At 34.7% G+C, this 22,754-nt stretch overlaps 2 protein-coding genes across 3 annotated transcripts in view; one reads left to right on the plus strand and one right to left on the minus strand.

Annotated features, from left to right (window-relative positions):
• Window positions 1-22,754, minus strand: part of LOC6045490 (dipeptidase 1) — a 416,070-nt gene that overhangs the window by 308,410 nt on the left and 84,906 nt on the right. The gene's annotated exons all lie outside the window — the stretch shown is intronic.
• LOC6051757 (putative gustatory receptor 28a) lies at window positions 570-11,229 on the plus strand. Its single transcript, XM_038259113.1, has 6 exons — window positions 570-788; window positions 6,040-6,220; window positions 6,675-6,781; window positions 10,105-10,190; window positions 10,386-10,974; window positions 11,032-11,229. The coding sequence occupies exons 1-6, from the start codon at window positions 570-572 to the stop codon at window positions 11,161-11,163; spliced, it is 1,314 nt and encodes a 437-aa protein (XP_038115041.1). The 3' UTR covers window positions 11,164-11,229.

Consider the following 22,754-nt stretch of genomic DNA (forward strand, 5'->3'; position numbering starts at 1 on the left):
TTTATATTATAATGTTTATAGTAAAAAAAAATCTAACAAATGTTGGCATAACTCAAAAAAAATATTCTAAATGTTTGAATACTACACCAATTTACGGTTAATAACCAAATCACCAAATCACTATTAGCTACTTTGGTCAAGGTGGTGACGATATCATTAGAAAATTACGATGAATGATACTTTCATAACCATGTGGTAAACGATTTTATTGGATATCGAACAAAACATCCATTCAACCATGCTTTATCCTCAAGTTCAAATTAAGCAACTGACGGTCCTCCCCAGGGGGGGGGATGTCACTCCCCGAGCCGAGCGCTGACCGTCAAAAGTTCCTTCCATTAGTGCGAGCCAATTTCGTCGCAGCTGTCGAACGGTGTGGCCGGCATAAAGTTTCGCGGTCTGGACGCGGTTGTCCCGACAAACGTCTCCCCACAGCTCCCTCCTCCTCCCAGTCTGGCAAGTTTGGTGTCGAAAGTTTCCAACTTTTCAATTACCGTAGTGTAATCCGGACGGAAGCCCGGAAGTTGAAGGTGTGAAAAAGGACCCGGCCTCTAGTGCTTGAGTGAACCATGAAGTCCATCAAGTCGTTTTACTATTTCTCCAAGTTGCTCGGACTGTGCCCGTTTGCGCTGGACGGAACCGTGGTCATGGGCAATGCCCGGTTCAACTACGTCAAGCAGCTGCTGCCGACGTACCTGGCGCTGCTGTTCTACACCGTGTGTCTGGTCAGTATCTTCTGGCAGAGCGGCAACACCTCGGATATCTCGAACGCCGCAAACTGGATTCAGGTTGGTGGGGAAAAAACATTTAAAATTATGAATTTAATATAGCTTTACCAAAAATCGTTAAGGCAGTTCATATTTTTCCAACTTTTAATTCGCAATGATTTTTTTTTTTGCAAAAACATTTTTTTTAAGACAAGCCCAAACATGTTTGAATCAATTTTAATGCATGAAAAAACATTTAAGAGCGAGTTTTTCACCAATGTGTAACAGGTCGTATCGAGGTGCTCCGATTTGGATGAAACTTTCAGCGTTTGTTTGTCTATACATGAGATGAACTCATGCCAAATATGGGCCCTCTACGACAAAGGGAAGTGGGGTAAAACGGGCATTGAAATTTGAGGTCCAAAAATCATGAAAAATCTTAAAATTGCTCGCATTTCCATAAAACTTCATCAATTCCAACTCTCTTAGATGCATTCGAAAGATCTTTCGAAGCCCTTCAAAATGTGCTCTAGACATCCAGGATTGATTTGACTTTTTCTCATAGTTTTTGCAAATTACAGTTAAAAATTGATTTTTTTAAAACCTTAATATCTTTTTGCAACAGCTTCCAACACCCATACTCCTATAGGTCAAAAGATAGGTAATTTCCTGAACTATAAGCCTACGGAAATAACTTTTTGGCCAATCGCAGTTTTCTCATAGTTTTTCGATTTTTCTATAACAAACATTATACAACGTTAGTTTTTGCCCTGTAGGCCGCCATAGCGGCACTTTTTGGTCTCAATTTTGTCATATTCGGAATCCTCAGACAATTTCACGTCAGTTAGAAGTATTGGAGTTGTAAATTTGATTGGAAAAAATGCTATTTAGAATGAATTGAAATATTTTTTAACAATTTGTCAGATTAGGGGTAAAACAGATATTCGCCTACTTGATACAGCATTTGACGTATTGATCACAGGGTAAATAAGATCTATTTCTTTTTTCAAAAATGTTTTATTTAATTATTTTTTAAATCAAAATTACAACTCCAATACTTCTAACTTACGTGAAATTGACCGAGGATTCCGAATATGACAAAATTGAGACCAAAAAGTGCCGTCTTCTTGGCCTACAGGGCAAAAACTAACGTTGTAAAATGTTTGTTCTAGAAAAATCGAAAAACTATGAGAAAAACTGCGATTGGCCAAAAAGTTAATACCGAAGGCTTATAGTCCATGAAATTACCTATCTTTTGACCTATGGGAGTATGGGTGTTGGAGGCTGTTGCAAAATGATATTAAGGTTTTAAAAAAATCAATTTTTAACAGTAATATGCAAAAGCTATGAGAAAAAGTTAAACCAATCCTGGATGTCTATAGCACATTTTGAAGGGCTTCGAAAGACCTTTCGAATGCATCTAAGAGAGTTGGAATTGATGAAGTTTTACGGAAATGCGAGCAATTTTAAGATTTTTCATGTGTTTTGGACCTCAAACTTCAATGCCCGTTTTACCCCACTTCCCTTTGTCGTAGAGGGCTCATATTTAACATGAGTTCATCTCATGCATAGACAAACAAACGCTGAAAGTTTCATCCAAACCGAAGATCCTCGATACGACCTCTAGAACAAACCGAGCAGAATCTACAAATACTGACTCTTAATGTTGTTTTCTGTATTCATTAAAAAATATATTTTTTTTTTTTCGAGAAATATACCATTTTTCTCCCCTAATTTTACGGGCAAATTTTGAAGGGGAAAAGGCGACATAGAACATGAAAGATATTTGCAACGGTTTGACTGCCAATTAAATTAATTTGATTGAAAATGATTGGAATTTTTATGGAATTAATAACAAATTTGTTATGCTAATAAATATAAATTTATAAACATAACTGAACTACAGTTTTTTTTATTGTAAATAATGTTTGAAGATTTGTGAGGAAAACATTCTTTCTTGAATCAATTTTTATTTGCCTCCTACGTTATACCAAAAACCTCACAACCTTTCAGCCTGGTTGGAAAAATATTCATTGAATCTACTGAAAATTTCCTAAATTTTAAGCCAATTTCTTGAACTGTTTTCAACATAATTTATCTAATCTTCCCAAATTCATGCGATAAGTGGATTGTTGTATACATTTAGAGTATAAACTTTATTGAAACATAATTGATTTTGCAACAAAAAAATGCGTTATAATTCTTTAAAATATTTCTGAAATTTGCAGCTTTTGATAAAAAATATTATTTTTGTAGTTTTTGATTGAAAGTGAGTTTAGTTTCACAATTGAAGGATTTATACTTATATTGAATCAGTTCTTATTTCAGGGAACTTGTTCAGAAAACTGATCTCTACAATGTAACTGATTTTGAAAATGTTTTGAAATTTATTGGCGTAATATGGCAGAGAATTAAAAAAATATTGGGAACATATTGGGTAATTAACAGCTTTTTGATGAAATAAGATATGTTTTGCAATGTTTGATATTTAAATTTGTTTCCGGGATATATGATGCAATATTTTCATGACAAATTGTACCAAAAAAAAAACAGTTAAATTCGGTCGCTTTCTTCCAACATTTATTTTGCGGTAATTTCAAAGAAAGCTACAAATCTGCTACATTTGGTTTGAAAACAACATTAGAAATATGATGGATATCAACATGAATGCACCGATTTTCTGCCACCTTTTAAAAAAGAATCCTATGAAATCGAAAAAAATAAAAAATAAGTGTCGGGAAATAAATCTTTTTTCATGGTGCCAAATATCAAACATATCGATTTTTTTATCTTAATGATTTCACAGAATCTACAGGGGAGGAAGGATGCGTGGACATACCGTGCGCGCTGAGGTTCACTTTTTTGTCATTTGAATGTTGGTGTCTGCAAAAGCTTTATTTCACCAATCTTTGAATAAAATATCATTTCCACAAATGAATGTATTGTGTTAATTGCATTGAAAATAATCAAACAGGTATTTTTTAAAAGAAATTTGTGGGTTTTATACCCTGAGATGTTTTTTTTTTTTTTTTGAAGATTATTGTATCAAGGTTTTCGTTTAGCTTAAATAATGCTGTATTAATCTTAGTTTGTTGCAACTTGAAAATTAATTGTTTTTTTTTTAAAACGATATTTTATAAACTTGAAGCATTTAAGCACCTTTTGACCCTGCGGGCCAGATCTGATTTTTCTGAAGCAGTGGCGGGCCGGAACTAATGTTTGGTAAAAGCTAAAATTGCAAAAACAAAATCAGAACACTATATTCATCAGATCTTTTTAAAGTAATCCAATAAAAAAACTAAAATTGCAAAAAAAGATTCATTTATATGGAAAATCAAAGATACCTTTAAAAATTCAATTTTAATGACAAATAGAATTCATTCAAACTAAATATGGATTCAAATATTTTTTACAAAAACAACACTTTTTGAGTTATTATACATTTTCATGCAAATATTTTACAAACATTATAAATTGATTTGAAACACACACAAAATTTAAAAAGTTATTCTTAAAATTTCTTCAAACAATTGAAATTATTTTTTTTTTTTTGCTATTTTGAGACATTTTTCAATATTTCAAAAATATTTACAGCAAACTTCGTTATCTGTATAAATAATTTGCTTTTTTAAGTATATTCTTGACAAATTTTATTATTCTTAAGTTTTCTGAAAACAACATAATTTTTTTCTTGCTCATTTTAAATAAAAATCAATTTGAATAAAATGGTTCAGAACAGAAAAACTAAAATTTGAGGTAAACACATTCCAAATTGTAAAAAAAATCAATATTAGAATTATTCTTTACAACAATCCAAGTTTTCTATCGTATATTTCACCATTTATTTATTGATACTGAAAACATCAATGTAGAAATGTTAAAAACTAAATTCAAACATAAAGAATGTTTGAATTTGAAATAAAAACATTGCTAAAGCACAAAATAACAGCTAAATTTTCTCAATTAAATTTTTGTGAAAATTTGATCTCAGGCTTTTTTTTTTTAATCTAGACTCTTAATTTATTTATCGAATATTTCATTGACAGCCTTGAGGGCCATTTACAGAACTATTTTAAAATGCCGTCGCGGGCTGGATGGAATGACTTCACGGGCCGGATCCGGTCCGTGGGCCGTACGTTGGCAGACCTGATTCTAAGTGTTCAATAAAGTTAAAACCTCAATAAAGATAAAACCTAAAACTAGTCAATAAAAGTTTATCGTGGTAAATGATGTGCTTTAAAATTACCTTCTAAACATGGGTAAGAAAAAAATTAAGAGTTAAAGCTCGAGCACTTTTGTGAAAATGATTATTTGATTAATTAAAAATTAAATTTATGAATAAGTATGGGGGAGGCTTAAAATACCACCAGGAGAAACATGTTAATTTGTGTTTTGTATGCTTACCAGTTTTAAATCAATGTTGAACTTACCTGGAAATAAACAAATTAAAATTGTGTTTATAACAAGGTTTAATAAAATAACGCATTTTTACTATCAACACATTCCTCGTAATATATAATATCCTTCATATTGGTGATGAAAATTTTCAAGATCAACTTTGAACCGCTTTGCTTTGAATTTATTTACAACTTTTTTTCATGTTTCCAGTTGTTTCCACTTTGCGGATCATCTTTTCAATCACTAGATTTCCTGGAAATGTTGAAATGTAATGCAAAATCATTGACGATATGAACAAACGTTTTTTTTGTTTCTATTTTCTTGGAATTTCAGCTCGGATTGTATGTGTATGATTCACCTGTTTCAATTTTTATACTCAAATGATTTTTTTTTCTGAGCAGTAAATTACTTTTCCATCGAAGCCATGGTTCAATCAGCCATCAAACAAGTTGTAAACTTTGGCTCACTGATGTTATTTCAAATTTTTTTTTTGTGGTGAAAAAAAATTGTTGACAGGTTTTTTAACGAAAAAAAAAATAAAATAAAATGACATCAGCGAGCATAATACTGACCTAACAAAATTACAAAGACTACTGCGCAGACTCAGCTTGAGGGAAAGCATGAACTTTATGTTTAGACAGGGCCGAATGGTTTTTCTCCAAAGTTTGTATGGAGAATGAGGACGGTTCGTCGCTGTTGCAAACAATCAAAAATTGCATGCAATATTTAGGAGTAGCGAACAGCACTAATTCTCCATACAAACTTTGAATAAAAACCATTCGGACATGTCAAAATATTTTTGAAAAATTTAAGGTGCACAAGGTGATTCTGTAATTAATGGTGTTCTATATTTTTTTTCACACATTAATTGAATTTTAAGTTTTGAAATAATCAATCGAGATTAGTTAACACATTGCCTCCCACTCCATTTCAGTTCATCCCGAACTCGTTCGCGTACATCTTCGCGCTGATCTTCGCGATCCGCCACCGGGCCGTTTCGAGCGAGATTCTGGCCACCTTTTCGATGTGCGACGAGAAGCTGCGGACCATGTTTGGCATCTCGTACACCATCGCCAACATCAAGATGAAGCGCATCTCGATTCTGGCCTGCATCGGTGAGTTTGTTTTTTTCACAAAAGTTGGCAACACTGTTTATCCAATTTGAAAGGAAGTTTTCAAATTGTCAAATTTGCCTTTCTCCTATCAAAACGGGCCAATCCAAACAATCGATTGTGTATTCTCAGTAAACACTCCTGCAAGAACTGAAACCTCAAACATGTTTACTTTTCATTATGCCTCGACACTGGCCTACGGTCAATCGACCGATACCCGGTTGGCAGGACTTGAATTGGGGTGCAACCCTTGCCCGTTCACGGGACAGATTGCTCTCCGGACAGTTATTTATGGGTTTGTTTTTCATTCGATAGGCGAATAGAACGATCCTTGCTGGCTGGCCATCAATAATAGAGTTGGGAATTGTGACCTACAAAAAAAATGACCAATGTTTTTTCTTCTTTTTTTCCCCCTTCGTCCCCCTTCGAACCAATTGCTCCGGACTGGTGTGGCCAGTTACCCTAACCTGTGGTGGTGCTCTGAGTGGTCTCAACTACATGATTGGCGTTAATTTGGCCCGGATTTGGACGCTGTTCTACTGGATATCGTTCTGCATGCCAAAGGTAAGCACTGACAGCACACAAAACTGGCAACACTGGTCAATCGTTCCAAAACGCTTCGAAACAACTCTCCATTTCAGTGGTGAATTGATGCCAACCCGAGCAGACGGAAATAACTTGGGAATAACATTTTTTGATATTTGAAAATACTAGGCCAATAACATTTTACGTTATTTATAACAAGATTTGTTATTCGTCGTTATGATTATTTTGTTATTGGAATGTTATTGTGATAACAGACTAATAACATTTTTAGTTATTCTTCGAACAAATCTTTGTTATTAATTTTTGTTATTTTAACAACTAATCCGATCATCCCAATAACAGTTGGAGTTATTCTTCCATAGCAAAAAATGTTATTCCAAAGTTGTTTTGGCTTTCAACCAATATCAGACCAATAACAAATTTTGTTATGATAACATAAACCGTTATTAAACCATTATGCAAAAATGGATTTTTCAGGAAGATTCCATAACACTTTTTGTTATTTTAACAGAATTTGTTATTGAAATGGCATGAATTTTGTTATTACCGTCTGCCCGGGAACTCGAGAGTTCGACTCAAATTTCCCCTGACTCGATACCGATACACACACAGAGTTGCGGTTATTATTAGTTTATCGCGTTTTTGGCCGGATCTCGCGAAATCAGAGCAGTGGTTTCGTAGGCTAGAGCTGAAAAATCAATCCCGATGTTCACTTTTGGCAAGGGGTCGATACGGAACGCCCCAAATGAATCCAATTTGCGATTCGATGATTTTTCGGCTGCCAATTATCGACTAAAGTGGTGAACTGGTACTGGAGTTGATTTGAGGTGGAACGGTTGGGGTTTTTGATCATGCAATTTTACTCTTTGATTTACACACTTCGATTGATAAATATGGATTGATTTGCGGGATATTTCGAAATTTGCTCATCTCTAGTTAACAAAAGTGACCTTTGATTTCATTTTGATTACAGTCCAGACTCGAATGTAATTAACGATAATTATCGAAATCGAAATCTGATGCCAAAAATGATCAAATATTTATTTGGAAGGTTCATCAAATTTTGCATAATGTTAACCATCGTTTATTGTTGCTCGACGAGATATTTTTTTTTGCATCAAGCAAAATGAATTGACCCAATGCATACAAAAAATAAATAACTTTTTTCTGTTTCCGAAATAAAACACCGATGATAAAATATTATGTTTTTAATCGCCTTAACCCGGGCAGACGGTAATTAATTTTTCATGCCAATTTAATTACAAATACTGATAAAATAATAAAAAGTGTTAAGGAATCTTCTTGAAAAATCAATTTTTGCATAAGAGTTTAATAACAGTTTATGTTATCATAACAAAATTCGTAATTGGAATGATTTTGGTTGAAAGCCAAAAAAAACTTTGAAATAACGTGTTTTGTTATGGACGAATGCCTCCAACTGTTATTGAGATGACCGGATTAGTTGTTAAAATAACAATTAATAATAACAAAGATTTTTTCGAAGAAAAACTAAAAATGTTATAAGTATGTCATTACAATAACAATCCAATAACAAAAATATCATAACGTCGAATAACAAATCTTGTTATAAATAACATAAATTGTTGTCGACCTAGTATTTTCAAATAACAAAAAATGTTATTTCCAACTTATTTCCGTCCGCTCGGGTCTGCTCGGGTTTCTATTTTTTAATATACATTCCCGAGCATACGGAAATAACTTGGGAATAACATTTTTTGATATTTAAAAATACTAGGCCAATAACATTTTATGTTATTTATAACAAGTTAAGTTATTTGCCGTTATGATTTTGATGTTATTGGTTTGGTATTGTAATAACAGACTAATAACATTTTTTGTTATTCTTCGAACAAATCTTTGTTATATTTTTTTTTATTTTAACAACTAATCCGATCATCCCAATAACAGTTGGAGTTATTCTTCCATAACAAAAAAAATTATAAGTTGTTTTTTATTTCATTTGATTTCAGACCAATAACAAATTTTGTTATGATAACAAAAAATGTTATTACACTCTTATACAACAATGGATTTTGCAAGAATATTCTATAATACTTTTTGTTATTTTAACAGCATTTCTTATTGAAATGGCATGAATTTTGTTATTACCGTCTGCCCGGGGATCGCAATCGCAAAATTAATTGGAAATGGACTTTCCGAAAATGTGGAGTATAGGAGCTTTGGTGTCTTCAGAAATATTGAAGCTTTTGGTTTGGTGGAAAACTAGGATGGTTCACGATTAGGGGGATTTTGAAAAAAAAAAATGCTTTTCAGGAATGTTTTTGGGATTTTTATCAACTTCTATAAAGTTTGGCTTCGCAATCACAATTATTTGATCGTAGCAATTTAGGGTAAAGTTTTGAGAAAAGTGAAGATGGGGCCTTTTTAGAACTTAAAAAGAACTAACATTTTTATTTTTGACATGTCATTTTAGACTTAAGGGGTTACATACATGTAGAAAATCTCAAAATTTATTATTACTTCAAATCAGGAATAGTGAATTTTTACGATTTCGCGGACAGCGTGAAATTCGTGTAATTTGAAGATTTCCGGAAAATCCCGTGAAATTTTTAAATTTTCTCAAATCTTTTCAATTTTTTTTAAATAACGCCACCATTATTATTTCATCTATGAGCAATTCCAGCCCAAAACAGGATTTTTTTTTTTGAACTTTTTTTTTTGTATGGAAAATTATATGGACAAACTAATGATGGAAAATGGCTTCTTTGGGCAAACCGAAGGCACCAAAAAAGTTTCAGCTCAGAGAATTCCTCAACATTGTCTTTCTATGATACTGTGGAGTTTTAAATGTTCTTGATTTGGTAATTGCTCCAATTAACCATTGGAACGAGAGTTTTATGGAACGTGAAGTTGATTACATTTGCCCCACCGGGAGACATAAAAGCGAACAATCCACGCTGCTGTCAGAAAATTAAGCTTTCGCAACAAAAAAATCATTGCTTCAAATGCAGTTGTTTCTAATTGTTGATACTAGACAACGTGGGTGAAAAAACGCTGGACCAGTAAATTGTGAACCACAACCACCACGAAAACAAAAATGCAATTAATTTCCAGCAGCAATTTGTAATTGATTGCACACAAAGCGGGTTCGGCGCGGACGACGTCACCCTCGTGTTGCTCGAAATAAAGCCGGGAAAATTGTTTTCACTTTGTTTTCAATTCCCCCCCCCCCCACACACACACAATGAGCGGGAAACAAAAGTGAGCCCCGGCACAAATGGAAATGTTTAATTTTCCGAATGGTTGTTTTTTCGCCGTTTCATATGTTTTCCGTTTCGCTCTCTCTCTCGGAGTTGCAGTTTGGGCTGTTGCTGTTCAACTTCCAGTTCGCCGGCTGCATTATGTTCCTATCCGATCGATCGGCCCTGCTGCTCAAAGGGATGAAGTAATGTGAAAGTTTCTGCTTGTGCTGAGTTGTTTAAACTGTTTGTTGAGTGTGTGTGATTTTTTTTTCCTGTTTGGATTGTATTGTTTGTCGATGTATGTTGACCTTGCATTGTTTTTTTGAATAAATTGGATGAATTTTCGATCTGGTTTCGTGGTGATTTATTAAAGTGTGAATTTTTGATTGTTTCTGCAGCAACTTCCCCAACGGCTTCGAGCAGCTCCAGTTCAAGGCGATGAACCTGTCGAACGTGCCCCAGCTTCCCCACCACCACCAGCCCCATCATGCCCACGACAAGAAGCTGAACCGCATCACCACCCTCGGCACGATCAAGATCCGACCGATCAGCGCGGCCGACGCAATCCAGAACATCCGCGAGGTGGTCGAACATCTGCAGGATCTGTCCATCAAGATCAACGACTGTTACGGCAAGCAGGCGATCTTCTCCCTTCTGTCGGCGTTCATCTGCGTCACCGTACAGCTGTACTACATGCTGAACCACATCAAGTCCGGCTTCAGCCAGTCCCGGTCGGAGATCTACGCGTTGGCCGCCTGCAGCATGCTGTTCCTGCACGGAGTCGAGTTCTGGTCGCTGTTCACGAGCGGAGAAAACGTGCGCGGTGAGTGGAAGAAGGTCATCAACTATCTGTACTTTATGAAGTCCAAGTCCAACGAGGAGGAGTTCCGGTCCAAGGCGGACGATCTGATCTCCTTTATGACCGCCAACCCGCTGGAGTTCAACGCGTACGGTCTGTTCCCAATCGATTTGTCCGTCATCTCAGGGGTAAGCCCCTACAAAACCTCTCAACCTAATGACCAACCTAACCTCACATTGTTCTAGATTGCCTCCTCGATCACCACCTACCTAATCGTGCTGATTCAGTTCAAGATCTCCGAAGACCAGGCCAACGGCGACGACAGTGACATCAACGATCCAATCAACAGCAACAAGATGCAGTTTTCGGCCTCTTAGGAGTTTGACTCACGTAAAACAAAAAAAAAAACATGAATGTATTCAATGGAGTTGCACTTTGAAATAAACGTCGGTTTGAAACTTTCAATTTGCGTGAGAACCACATCCTGCAAGCTCTCGTGCTATTTACATCATCGTCGGATCCAGGCCAAGCTAATTGAGGAGTCAAATACCATCGCTGATAAGCCGCAGACTGGGTAGCGAAATTCAATCAGCGAGATTAAATAATCCCTGGTCGTCCACCTGGTGCGGGTAGGCTGATTCGATTTCTTTTTTCATACTTAACTTATTTTTTTTTTATCTTGGAAATTCGGTTTGTTTTGTAAAATTTTGTTGACTTTTGGTACAAACTGTTTGTTTTTTTTTAATAAAAATCTAAATCAAATATAACAATAATAAAAATATTATAAAAATGATAATACAGTCGACTCTCTGGTTGTCAATATCCAAGGGACCGTCGAGGAAGAGAATCATCAGTTTACAGAACGATGCAAACTGAAGACTCGATTGAAAATATTTTTTTCTTGATACCCAGCTATGGGAGAGAATCATGGCAACGTCCATCAAACAAAAACAAACTAATGTCAAACACCCTTAAAAGCTTCGTTTCGCCAAGAAAAATGTCTATGCAAGCCATGCGAAAGTGAAATTATTGACAACCGGAAGAGATTTTTAAAGCAAACAGAATCTAAGGGACCGTCGAGGAAGAGATCCTTCAAGCAAGGGAAAATATGGAGGAATGAAGATAATTGAAGTATGCAGATTGAAGGGACTGAAGAATTAATCGATAGATGGAGAATTATTGATATCGAGAAGATCGACAGCCAGAGAGTCGACTGTAAATATAAAAAAAATCTATGGTATTGTTCGAACGCGAATAAGTTCAATAGGGATCTACTAACATTTTAAAAGGGCCAAACATTGAATATTACGCCCATTAAAAATGCTAGTCTTGATATAAAAAATTTCAAAACATTTTTTTCGAAGGGATCGGAAAATTTTACGAATGTTTTATGTATTAACATTGAAAATCGGACCATTAATTGCTGAGATATCGTCATTAGAAAATGGTGGGCTGTTTGGGTGAGACTTAGAAAACTTCAATTTTCGTGTTTCTTTTTCTTTAAGCCGCTGTATCTCAGTAACCAGAGGTCCAATCTTCAATGTCTCTTAGACAATTTTATAGCAAATTTTCTGAACTCTTCAAAAAAAATATTTTTTGAAATGGTCACTTATGGTCACTATTTTTAAAAATTGAAAAACTGCAAATATTTCGCTAAAATCAAACTTTCGGTGGCTATACCTTGAAAACGAAGCCCTTTATCAAAAAATCTGTAAAGTACTTTTCGATTGCAAGTTCAATTTTGCATTAAAAAATAATGTCAAACTTGTTTTTGCTTAAAACTTTGATTTTTTCCAAAAATCACTATTTTTTCAAAAATTCATAACTCGGCGGCAGATTTTTTGACCATGTTTCTCTATAGCTCAAAAGTTGCGGATTTTTGTCCCCTAAAACATATTAAAAAATCTCGAAAATCAAAAAATACTTATTTTGGGAAATTGAGTTTTAGTGCTAAAAAAGTTGAGCAAAAAATCTGCAAATTTTTTTGTCCGTGTACTTATTTTTTCTCAAAAGTCCTCAACAATACCTACAACTTTGCCGTAGACACCAAATTGATCAGAAAATTCACTCAAAAGTTACAGCTGTTTGAATATTTACATACCATTTTTGTATGGACAGCTGCCAAAATTGTATGGAGACTTGTATGGGTGAACCAATGACACAAAATAGCTTATTTGGTCATAGGGAAGGCCCTCACAAAGTTTGAGTCAAATCCAAAAATACAAAAAATTAAAATGGTCGAAATCGGCCGATTTCGTAGAGAGTTGCTCATATATTGGTTTGAAAACATCAACTTTAAGTGATTAAAAATTGTCAAAAATGCTTTTAGAGTCTTTCACAGTACAGTCAAGACTCGATTATCCGAAGTCTTGTATGGGACTTTGTACATCAGGAAAAAAAATCCGCCATTTTGGCAGCAATCTTCAATCTAACAATACTTTATCACTTTAGATTAGTTTAAAGGTCATACTTGAGCTCAACAATTAAAAATAAGACAACAAAAAATAAATATTTTTTGTGATTCTATTCTCCGAAGTTTTGTTCATCCGGAGTGATTTGCCAAGGCCTTCAGACAATCGAGTCTGCACTGTATTTTGATCAGAAAATTGCAATAGACTCTCAACTAAATAAATCAATTTGACTCTCAAAATGACAGGCCCCTTCAACTTGTCGTTTTTTTTTTCTAAATTTCTTGGAAAAGTACACCGTGGGACATTTTTGACAAACTTGGTAATAGTTTAAAAGCATTGAAATATTTGAAATTACTTTATCAATCCTTTAAAATTGATTTAGGGCTGAAATTCGTTGGAAATTCAATTAATTTTATTTTAAACCTCAAAAGACCCTGGTTTAAAAATCTTTCCGCCTTGGACCGGAGTTTTTAAATGAATTGCGGTTGAAATAGACTGAGTTGAGTTGAGTTGAGTTGAGTTGAGTTGAGTTGAGTTGAGTTGAGTTGAGTTGAGTTGAGTTGAGTTGAGTTGAGTTGAGTTGAGTTGAGTTGAGTTGAGTTGAGTTGAGTTGAGTTGAGTTGAGTTGTGTTGAGTTGAGTTGAGTTGAGTTGAGTTGAGTCTTATTTTTTTCAGGAATACCCGAGCAGACGGAAATAACGCCAGAATAACATTTTTTGATATTGGAAAATACTAGGCCAATAACATTTTATGTTATTTATATCAAGATTTGTTATTCGCCGTTATGATTTTTTTGTTATTGAATTGTTATTGTAATAACAGATTAATAACATTTTAAGTTATTTTTCGAACAAATCTTTGTTATTATTTTTTGTTATTTTAACAACTAATCCGATCATCCTAATAACAATTGGAATTATTCTTCCATAACAAAAAATGTTATTTCAAAGTTGTTTTGGCTCTCACACAATATCAGACCAATAACAACTTTTGTTATGATAACATAAACTGTTATTGAACTCTTATGCAAAAATGGATTTTGCAAGAATATTCCATAACACTTTCTGTTATTTTAACAGTATTTGTTATTGAAATGGCATGAATTTAGTTATTACCGTCTGATCGGGTAATCAATAAACCAACACTGAAAAATTGAACCAGTCTAACCTTTCCGGCGCGCGAACCAAACCGTTGGCCACCGCCAAAGGAAGTGATATTTTGGACGATGGTACAATGATGGTAAGTAATTCCGTCGGTGGAATCCACCTGTTTCTTCGAGGACGACGACATGGTCCTTGGTGGCCGTTAAGAGTTTTACGTTTTTTTCCCTTTTCTCCGGTTCGTTCAAAAGCGGATTTTGCTTACTTTATTTAAATTAAATTCCACTCGAGCAAATCGGCAATCGGTCGACTGCGGCTGTGTCTGCTTGCGTGATTACCAGGGAGTTGTGGGTTTAATTTTGTGTTCTTGAGGTTTTTTTTGGTATTTTAAATTGTGATTACGTTTTGTGTACAAAAAAAAAACCGCGTATTTTTAACATTTTTTTTGTACTCAAAGTTTTCACTGAAATGAACTAAAACAGTCATTATAATCAGCACCTAACCATTTAGTCGATTTGACATTTGCTCATTTGCACCAAGAACACTCCACCAGCTTCTTGTCTCGACTGTTGTGAATGGTCCTCAGCCTCTCTGCACTGCCACATAAACTGTGCCTCCCGTCCATAAATTATGCATTCATGGGTTCAGAGTCGATGGGCTTCTTGACTGCATGCTCTCTCCGTACGACCACGGCACATCCATCAGTCCCGGCCGAACAAGAAGAAAGTCTCTCACCGCGGGGGGTGTCGGGGTCTGGGGCGCTCTCCACAGACAGTCTCAGTCGGCCGGAAGCACCGCAGAGCAGCAGAGGGCATCAACAGCAGCACCAACGGAAGTGTCTGCGTCTTTCCGCTTCCCTTGCCGCCGCACTTCCCAGAGTGAGTTGTCGATGGAACATGCTGCGTACCACTGCTGGGTGCCACGGAAAGTTTTTTTTCTGTCGATTATTTATTATTTGGCATTTTTTATGATTAGAATGACGAGTAATCCTTTAAAAGAGCTATAAACACTTTGATTTGGATATTTTCAAATGAATTCCTCAAAATGATTTTAAAGAAAAAAGCAAAAAAAAAAATCATTAAGATTTCATTTTTTTAAATGCAAATTGAATCAAATATCGCGAGATTCAAAATGAGGACTAACAAGATGACTCCAAGAAAAACTCATTTTCCCCCAACATTTTAAAAACATAATTTCATAATCGGGATATGTTTTCGAAGTAATCACCCCAAATTCCAGACAATTAGTGGCACCCTTCAGAAGTTACATACAATTAAATCGGAAAAAATGTCAAGGCTTGATATGTGCACAAATCGATTTTTTTCATATCTAATTTCAGGGCATTAATATAAGGCTGGTTCAAATTTTATTGAAAGTTTTTGTCACCCCCACCAATTCTAAGTTGACCCGAAAAATCAGCGGAGCAAAAAAATTGTTTTTTTAAAAACATCAAATTTTCAATGGAAATTTATGTGCAATCACCTGACATCAATTTAAAATGCATTTCCCTTCGTTAAGTACAATTTTTAGCATGTTTGGGTTGATTTAAAAATCTCTTGAACTTTTAAAAATTTGTGGTCTTTAAAATCGAAAAAGTTTTTTTCGTGGAAATTTTTGCTATCGTCAAATCTCACATTTTTTGAAAACTAATGTTTGCAAAACAACTGATCTAGTGTAAAATGCATTTTAAAACACTTTTTGCATTCAAATGTTGAGACTATGGCTTGTTATTCTAATTTTTTTATATTTTTTTTTGCCCCCTTGACTCCGGCCAGAGCCAAGGGAAAAAAATTAAAATATTTTCATCGGCCTAATCAATTTCAAATTAATTTTAAGGAATTTGGTTGCATTATTGTCGAGAAAAAGCCATTAAAAAAGCGGTTTCAAAAAACGGTTACCATGAAATCTGATTACAATTTTGACTAAATGAGCACAAAATTTTGGTAAAGACTGACAAAACCGGTCTCGTGTGCATGATGAAATCGGTTTGAAAAAATGGTTAAAATATAGAATGTTCTTATAAAAAATCGTCAGTGTTCAAATTTTTTTTAAGAAAACCACAATTTCAAAATCGGGCATCGTCATGCACAAGGAGTATGTCTTTGGAATCTTCACACCCAATTTCAACAACCCGTAAATCAACTCGGTGTATTGCGAAAAACGCTAAGAAATTTTTACAGATCACCTTGCCTATGGTAACTTTCAAGCTTGAATTGTAGAGCGTCCAATTTCCCGGGGTTACAGAATTCCCGGGAAACGGGAAATTTTCAACAAATTTCCCGGGAAATCCCGGGAATTCCCGGGAAATTTGAAATTTAACGAAAATTATTCTAATCATGTTTCTGATTAATCTTTTGCAAAGAAATTGTATAGAACAGCAACTTTAATGGTCAAAATGAGTGTGAGGATCAATTAATGGCTTGACTACTTGTTAAAAATCATGCAACTTTGAGAAAATATATAAACTTTCTAATTATTAAATCTTTCAATTCGTCCCAAATGATAAAAAATATTATTAGTATTTTTTGTTGAGAAGGATTTATTTAAATCAAAGTGTTTGGATAGTAAAAATCTATGCTCCACAACCATAAAATTGCTTTTAATTTTGTCTCTTGTTAAAAAAAAACAACAAATTCAAGTTGTGAATAAATAAATAATCTTTGAATTTACCTTAAAAATCTAATTCCTATCGCTTTTTAACTTGAAACACTATTTCATGAAATCACTACTCAAAGTTTTCAAATATTTGGAGCGAGTTTTTGAAATATAGTTCCATTCTTTGAGTAAATTTCATATGATACGAAGTTGTTTTTAAAGGTTTTTCATGGTTTTATGATAAGATTTTAGTTATATGGTATTCAGTCTAATAAATTTATTAGATTAAAATAATTTTGAGTATTTAAAAGTGGTTGAAATTCAACGATATTTTTTCATATATAACCCTCTTACGCCCTTGGTAGCTCACGTGCTTCATAAATTTATAACTTCAGTCTGCAATTTCTCGAATACTTAGAAACGAATTTTTCTCACTTATTTTTTTTTTTAATTTTATTATATAAGTTCAATTTCCATTCAACATGTTCAAGGTAAAAAAAATGTCAAGCAAATCTCAATGTTGATCTTGGTCAGAAGATGTAAATATCTTATTTTCAAAAGATATTACAAAAAAAAACATTAAAAAAGGTTGTCAAAAATAAAATAGTTTATATTCATTCCATAACAGCGTAAGTTTTGTGGTCCAACATAAAAGCAAACAATATTCCTAGAGATGAATGCTTCAGAAATAAATATTATCTGAATTAAACCTTGACATGAAATTTACAGACAAGTTGATTAGTTCAATATAAACAGTAGATGGAAATAAATAAAATCAAATCAGGTTCTCCAATTATTATTTTTTGTTTAATTTCAAAACATTGGTGCCAAAAAGGTAGGAAAATGTAAACTTCTGCTTGTATTTCGGGAATTCCCGGGAAATTTACAAATTTCCCGGGAAACGGGAAATATTTTTTCCGGGAATTCCCGGGAAATTTTTTACCGGGACGGGAAATTGGACGCTCTATTAAATTGGCTTTTACCAATTTTATCGTGGAATATCTTCATGAAATTATCAGAATTGATCATCTTATTAGTGGGTTGAACATATTTTCTATAATATTAAATTTTGAGCTTTTCTATAGGTATGTCTCTTAAAGGTCAACAATGTCAAAAAGGAAAATTGTAGGAATTTTTATTACCGTATTTTAAAATTGCGAATAAAAACTCAACATTTTTTTTTTAATTTTATCAAAAAATTATCTTAACTTGACTTGATTTTAACTTGAAAACTTTTTTATAATAACAAATGTGTAAAGTAATTTTTGGTTGCACAGTTTATTTTAAATTTTAATATTATTAAAATATTAAGTTTGCTAGTATATATTATTTTTTCCAAAAATATCATATTTTTTTCAAAAAAATATACCTTCGGTTTTAAATTTTGTACCGCCTTAAAACGTTAAAGATCCCTTTTTAGGTTCACTAGATTATATCAAAAGAAGAAAATTAAGAAAAAGTTTTTTGGGTATTAAACTAATACTAATAAAAAATGACATTTAAAAAAATGGAAACATTTCCCTGTGTTGTTATTTTTCTGAAAAGTCATCATAATCTACAACTTTACGGAAGAAACCAAATCGATTTGAAAATCCTTTCTAAATATAAGGATTTTCGACCATTCGCATGACCAACCCGCAAAATTGTATGGAGTCCTGTATTGAAAAGGCAGCGAATGACATAAATGTTAAAGCTGCCTGAAATAAATTAACTACCACCACCACCTGTTTTAAAAAATGGCCTTTAACATGTGTACAAAATTTCATTCAAATAAAATGAATCAACGAAGATCGAGGATTACGTTCCAAAAAATATAAACATATGTATATGTGATAATTTTTGTAGCGATATTCAAAAAAAGTTGATTTTTTTTGGGCAATTGGATTCAATTAAAAAAATATTTATCAAACTTTCTATTGAGTTCTTTTCAGTGCCCCAGTTCGTCCGAGAGGCCTCCTTTGACTTTGTTTCCCCTTCCTCATCGGGCTGCCGGCTGGCTGGCTGGCTGCAATGGATATGCGGATTACGCGAGGCCCTGTTTTGCTTCTGGTTCTGTTGCCGGCAGCTTCCGGCTTCCGACGTACCCGGACGCACAGCCGGAAGTTCAAGTCCACCCTCCCCGGACTTGGCTCATTTCCCTGTTGAAACACCGCTCAAATTAAAGCCATTTGGACGCAATCGATCCGCTTCGGAATGGCGATCGGTTTGTGCTTGTTGTATTTTGCTGCGTTGAAATTGCTTCAAATTTGGTAAATTTTGTATGGGGTCTCTCTTTCTCTGTTTGGCAAGGATTTGACGGCCGTGTGAGCGAAGATGGATGCGTTCTCTGTCGTATGCAAATTAGCTTAGACATTATGCTGTCAGATTTTGAATAATTTATGTTGCGGTGCGGTGGCTGAACAACATTTCGCTAATGTACTCCGAATTGAAGTGCATCGCTCTGAGAGTTGCGGTGATGATTAATATAGAAGGAAGATAATTATGATTAGAAAAACTAGAGAAAACAAGCACTAGTTAAGTGCTGAAATCTCATGAAAATGTTTTCAATATTTTGCTTTAACTTCAATATAAATCTGTGGAAAGATTCATTAGTTCAGAAAATTTAATTTTCATTGGCAGCTTCAGTGAATTGTAAATCCTGCTGCTCAAATTTGTCCATATCTTGTTATCTCTTTCTCTGTCAAAACGAACTGCCCGTAAACCTTTCAGTTGAACCATTTTAATGATTCCCGTCTATCGTCTGACAAAATGCCAATCTCGTTTAACTTTGTTGAAATTGAGATTTTCTCTTCTTTACGTTGTGTTCATCCGATTACCACCCCTCTCCCCGGAAAAACAGTCCACTTTTCCTTGAAGGCCCAAAGTCGACATCAAAGCTAGAACGCCTTTTCCTCCGACCAAAACTTTAAGACTATTCCGCTGAGCTGATCGCAACGTCGTTGGGCCAGCTCACCTGGGAAAAGGAAAATGAAATCGAAGGAAAAATCTATTTTCGATTTGTTTGTTTACCACCCTCACCTGAAATCTGCTTCTTGGATCGAGATTTGGGTTCGTGCCCGGGCGTCCCAACAAAGCAGGGACAGGACCAATTTGACCAGCCGCCAAAATGAATTGACCGGTGGACGTGGCTCGAAACGGGCTCAGATTTTCATCGGCATTCGGAATCAGGTTTTGGGTTTGAGATTTACCTGGTTTGCTTTCGGGTGCCTGGAACTGTCCAACTTGTGAGTTGGATGTCTTGAGCTAAATTGGGCTGTTCTTTGTTGGCAGCAGATGTCAAACATATCAAGGATTAGAACTTAAGAAAATGAACTGTCAGATTAACTGTTTACTTTTGATTTGTTTGAGATTTAATCTTATTTTTTTCAATATTTTTTACGGGACCCAATTTCTCTTCAAAATGTGAACCAACCGTCATGCGAGGAACCAATTCGCAATTTTCGCGAGCACGTCAACCCTAATAAAAAAATGTGCCACCCAACAATACGGTGCCAAAAGCCCAAGCTTCCCCAGAACAGCACACGATTCCCAAATCCTTTGAAAAAAAAAAAAAACTTATTAAGTCACTCTTTTACGGGCTTTGTGGACCCTTAATTCGAAATGAGCTCACTTTTATCGTCCCGTGAAATGGTAATTTCGTCGACGTTTCTCTGCACTTTTTTTTATGGTCACAAACACACACTCACACAAGCAAATTTTGACAATCTCATTTTTACATTCACCTTCATTGAATTCGAAAAGATTCCGAAGACTTGAGTTTAATAACTGGAAAATAACAAATCTTATAAAGTTCACAAATGACGACCTACCCTACCCGAACAGACGGTAATAACTAAATTCATGCCATTTCAATAACAAATTTTGTTAAAATAACAGAAAATGTTATTGATTCTTCTTGAAAAATCAATTTTTGCATAAGAGTTTAATAACAATTTATGTTATCATAACAAAATTTGTTATTGGTCTGATATTGATTGAAAGCCAAAACAACTTGGGAATAACATTTTTTGTTATGGAAGCATAACTCCAAATCTTATTGGGATGATCGGATTAGTTGTTAAAATAACAAAAAATAATATCAAAGATTTGTTCGAAAAATAACTAAAAGTGTTATTAGTCTGTTATTATAATAACAACCCAATAACAAAAAAAACATAACGGCGAATAACAAATCTTGTTATAAATAATATAAAATGGTATTGGCCTAGTATTTCAAATATCAGAAAATGTTATTCCAAAGTTATTTCCGTCTGCTCGGGTACGCGCAGTAACCCGAGCAGACGGAAATAACTTGGGAATAACATTTTTTGATATTTGAAAATACTAGGCCAATAACATTTTACGTTATTTATAACAAGATTTGTTATTCGTCGTTATGATTTTTTTTGTTATTGGAATGTTATTGTAATAACAGACAAATAACATTTTTAGTTATTCTTCGAACAAATCTTTGTTATTATTTTTTGTTATTTTAACAACTAATCCAATCATCCCAATAACAGTTGGAGTTATTTTTCCATAACAAAAAATGTTATTCCAAAGTTGTTTTGGCTTTCAACCAATATCAGACCAATAACAAATTTTGTTATGATAACATAAACCGTTATTAAACCATTATGCAGAAATGGATTTTTCAGGAAGATTCCATAACACTTTTTGTTATTTTAACAGAATTTGTTATTGAAATGGCATGAATTTTGTTATCACCGTCTGCCCGGGAACACTCCCATTTTGGACCGTTTTATTCAAAAATTTGCACCTACTCGAGACCAACAAAAATACACCAGTACACCGAAGGAGAATGAATTGTAAATTTATGTGCAGTTTCCGCCCGCCCCCGTGGTAGCTCAGTTGGTGGTTTTATTATTCATGGCACTCGGGAGAGTTTGCGAATAATGAAGTTTGAATTCGATAAATATATGAGAAAATAGCAGCTGGTGCGAATTTCATTACTGTAAGTAAAACTTGACGAAATTTATAATTTTCTACTCTATAAATCCTGAGTAGTTTTCCACGATTTCGCAAATGAGCAATTCTCTACGAAATCGGTCTTTTTTCTTCAATTTTAATTTTTGTATTTTTTAATCTGGCTGAAATTTTCTTGGTGCCTTCGGTATGCCCAAAGAAACAATTTCGCATTAGTTTGTACATATTATTTTCCATACAAATTTGGCAGCTGTCCATACAAAAATAATGTATGAAAATTCAAAAATCTGTATCTTTTGAAGGAATTTTTTGATCGATTTGGTGTCTTCGGCAAAGTTGTAAGTATGGATATGGACTACACTGGAAAAAATGATACACGGTAAAAAAATTTGGTGATTTTTTATTTAACTTTTCATTACTAAAAGAGCTCCCTCCGTGTACGCACGAGAGCATGCAGCTAGTGCTCAGTGCTCCATCGTTTTTTCGATTTTTTTCGCCGTAATTGATTGTGGTTACCCGCGAGTTTGCTTCTCCAGCATGCCAAAGGCCGGCCGTGGCCGTGGCAGTTCGAGTGCGGCCTCGAAAAACCCGCGAAGTTCGTCTACCGGCCGTGTGCAAAAGGTAAACAAACCAACGCCGTGTCGGCCGCCATCGCGCAGGGAGCGTCAGCGCAGATGGAATCGATAAAAAGTTACTACATCCCGGATATGTTCCGAGATCACCAGTGCGAACCCGTTCCGGTACTTCCGGTGCCACGACCAGTGGCACATCAACATCCGCCAACATCCCCATCAGGAACGAGTTCCAGATGCTGAGCGACGACGAAGAAAATAACAACTCTGACGGTAGCAGCACTACCGACGACGACGACGACGATGATGGTCGTGCACGGAAAAAAGTGCCGACGTCAAAAAAGAACAACACTCCAGCGGAACG

This window comes from Culex quinquefasciatus, chromosome 3, assembly GCF_015732765.1.
Source record: "Culex quinquefasciatus strain JHB chromosome 3, VPISU_Cqui_1.0_pri_paternal, whole genome shotgun sequence".
Lineage (NCBI taxonomy): Eukaryota > Metazoa > Arthropoda > Insecta > Diptera > Culicidae > Culex > Culex quinquefasciatus.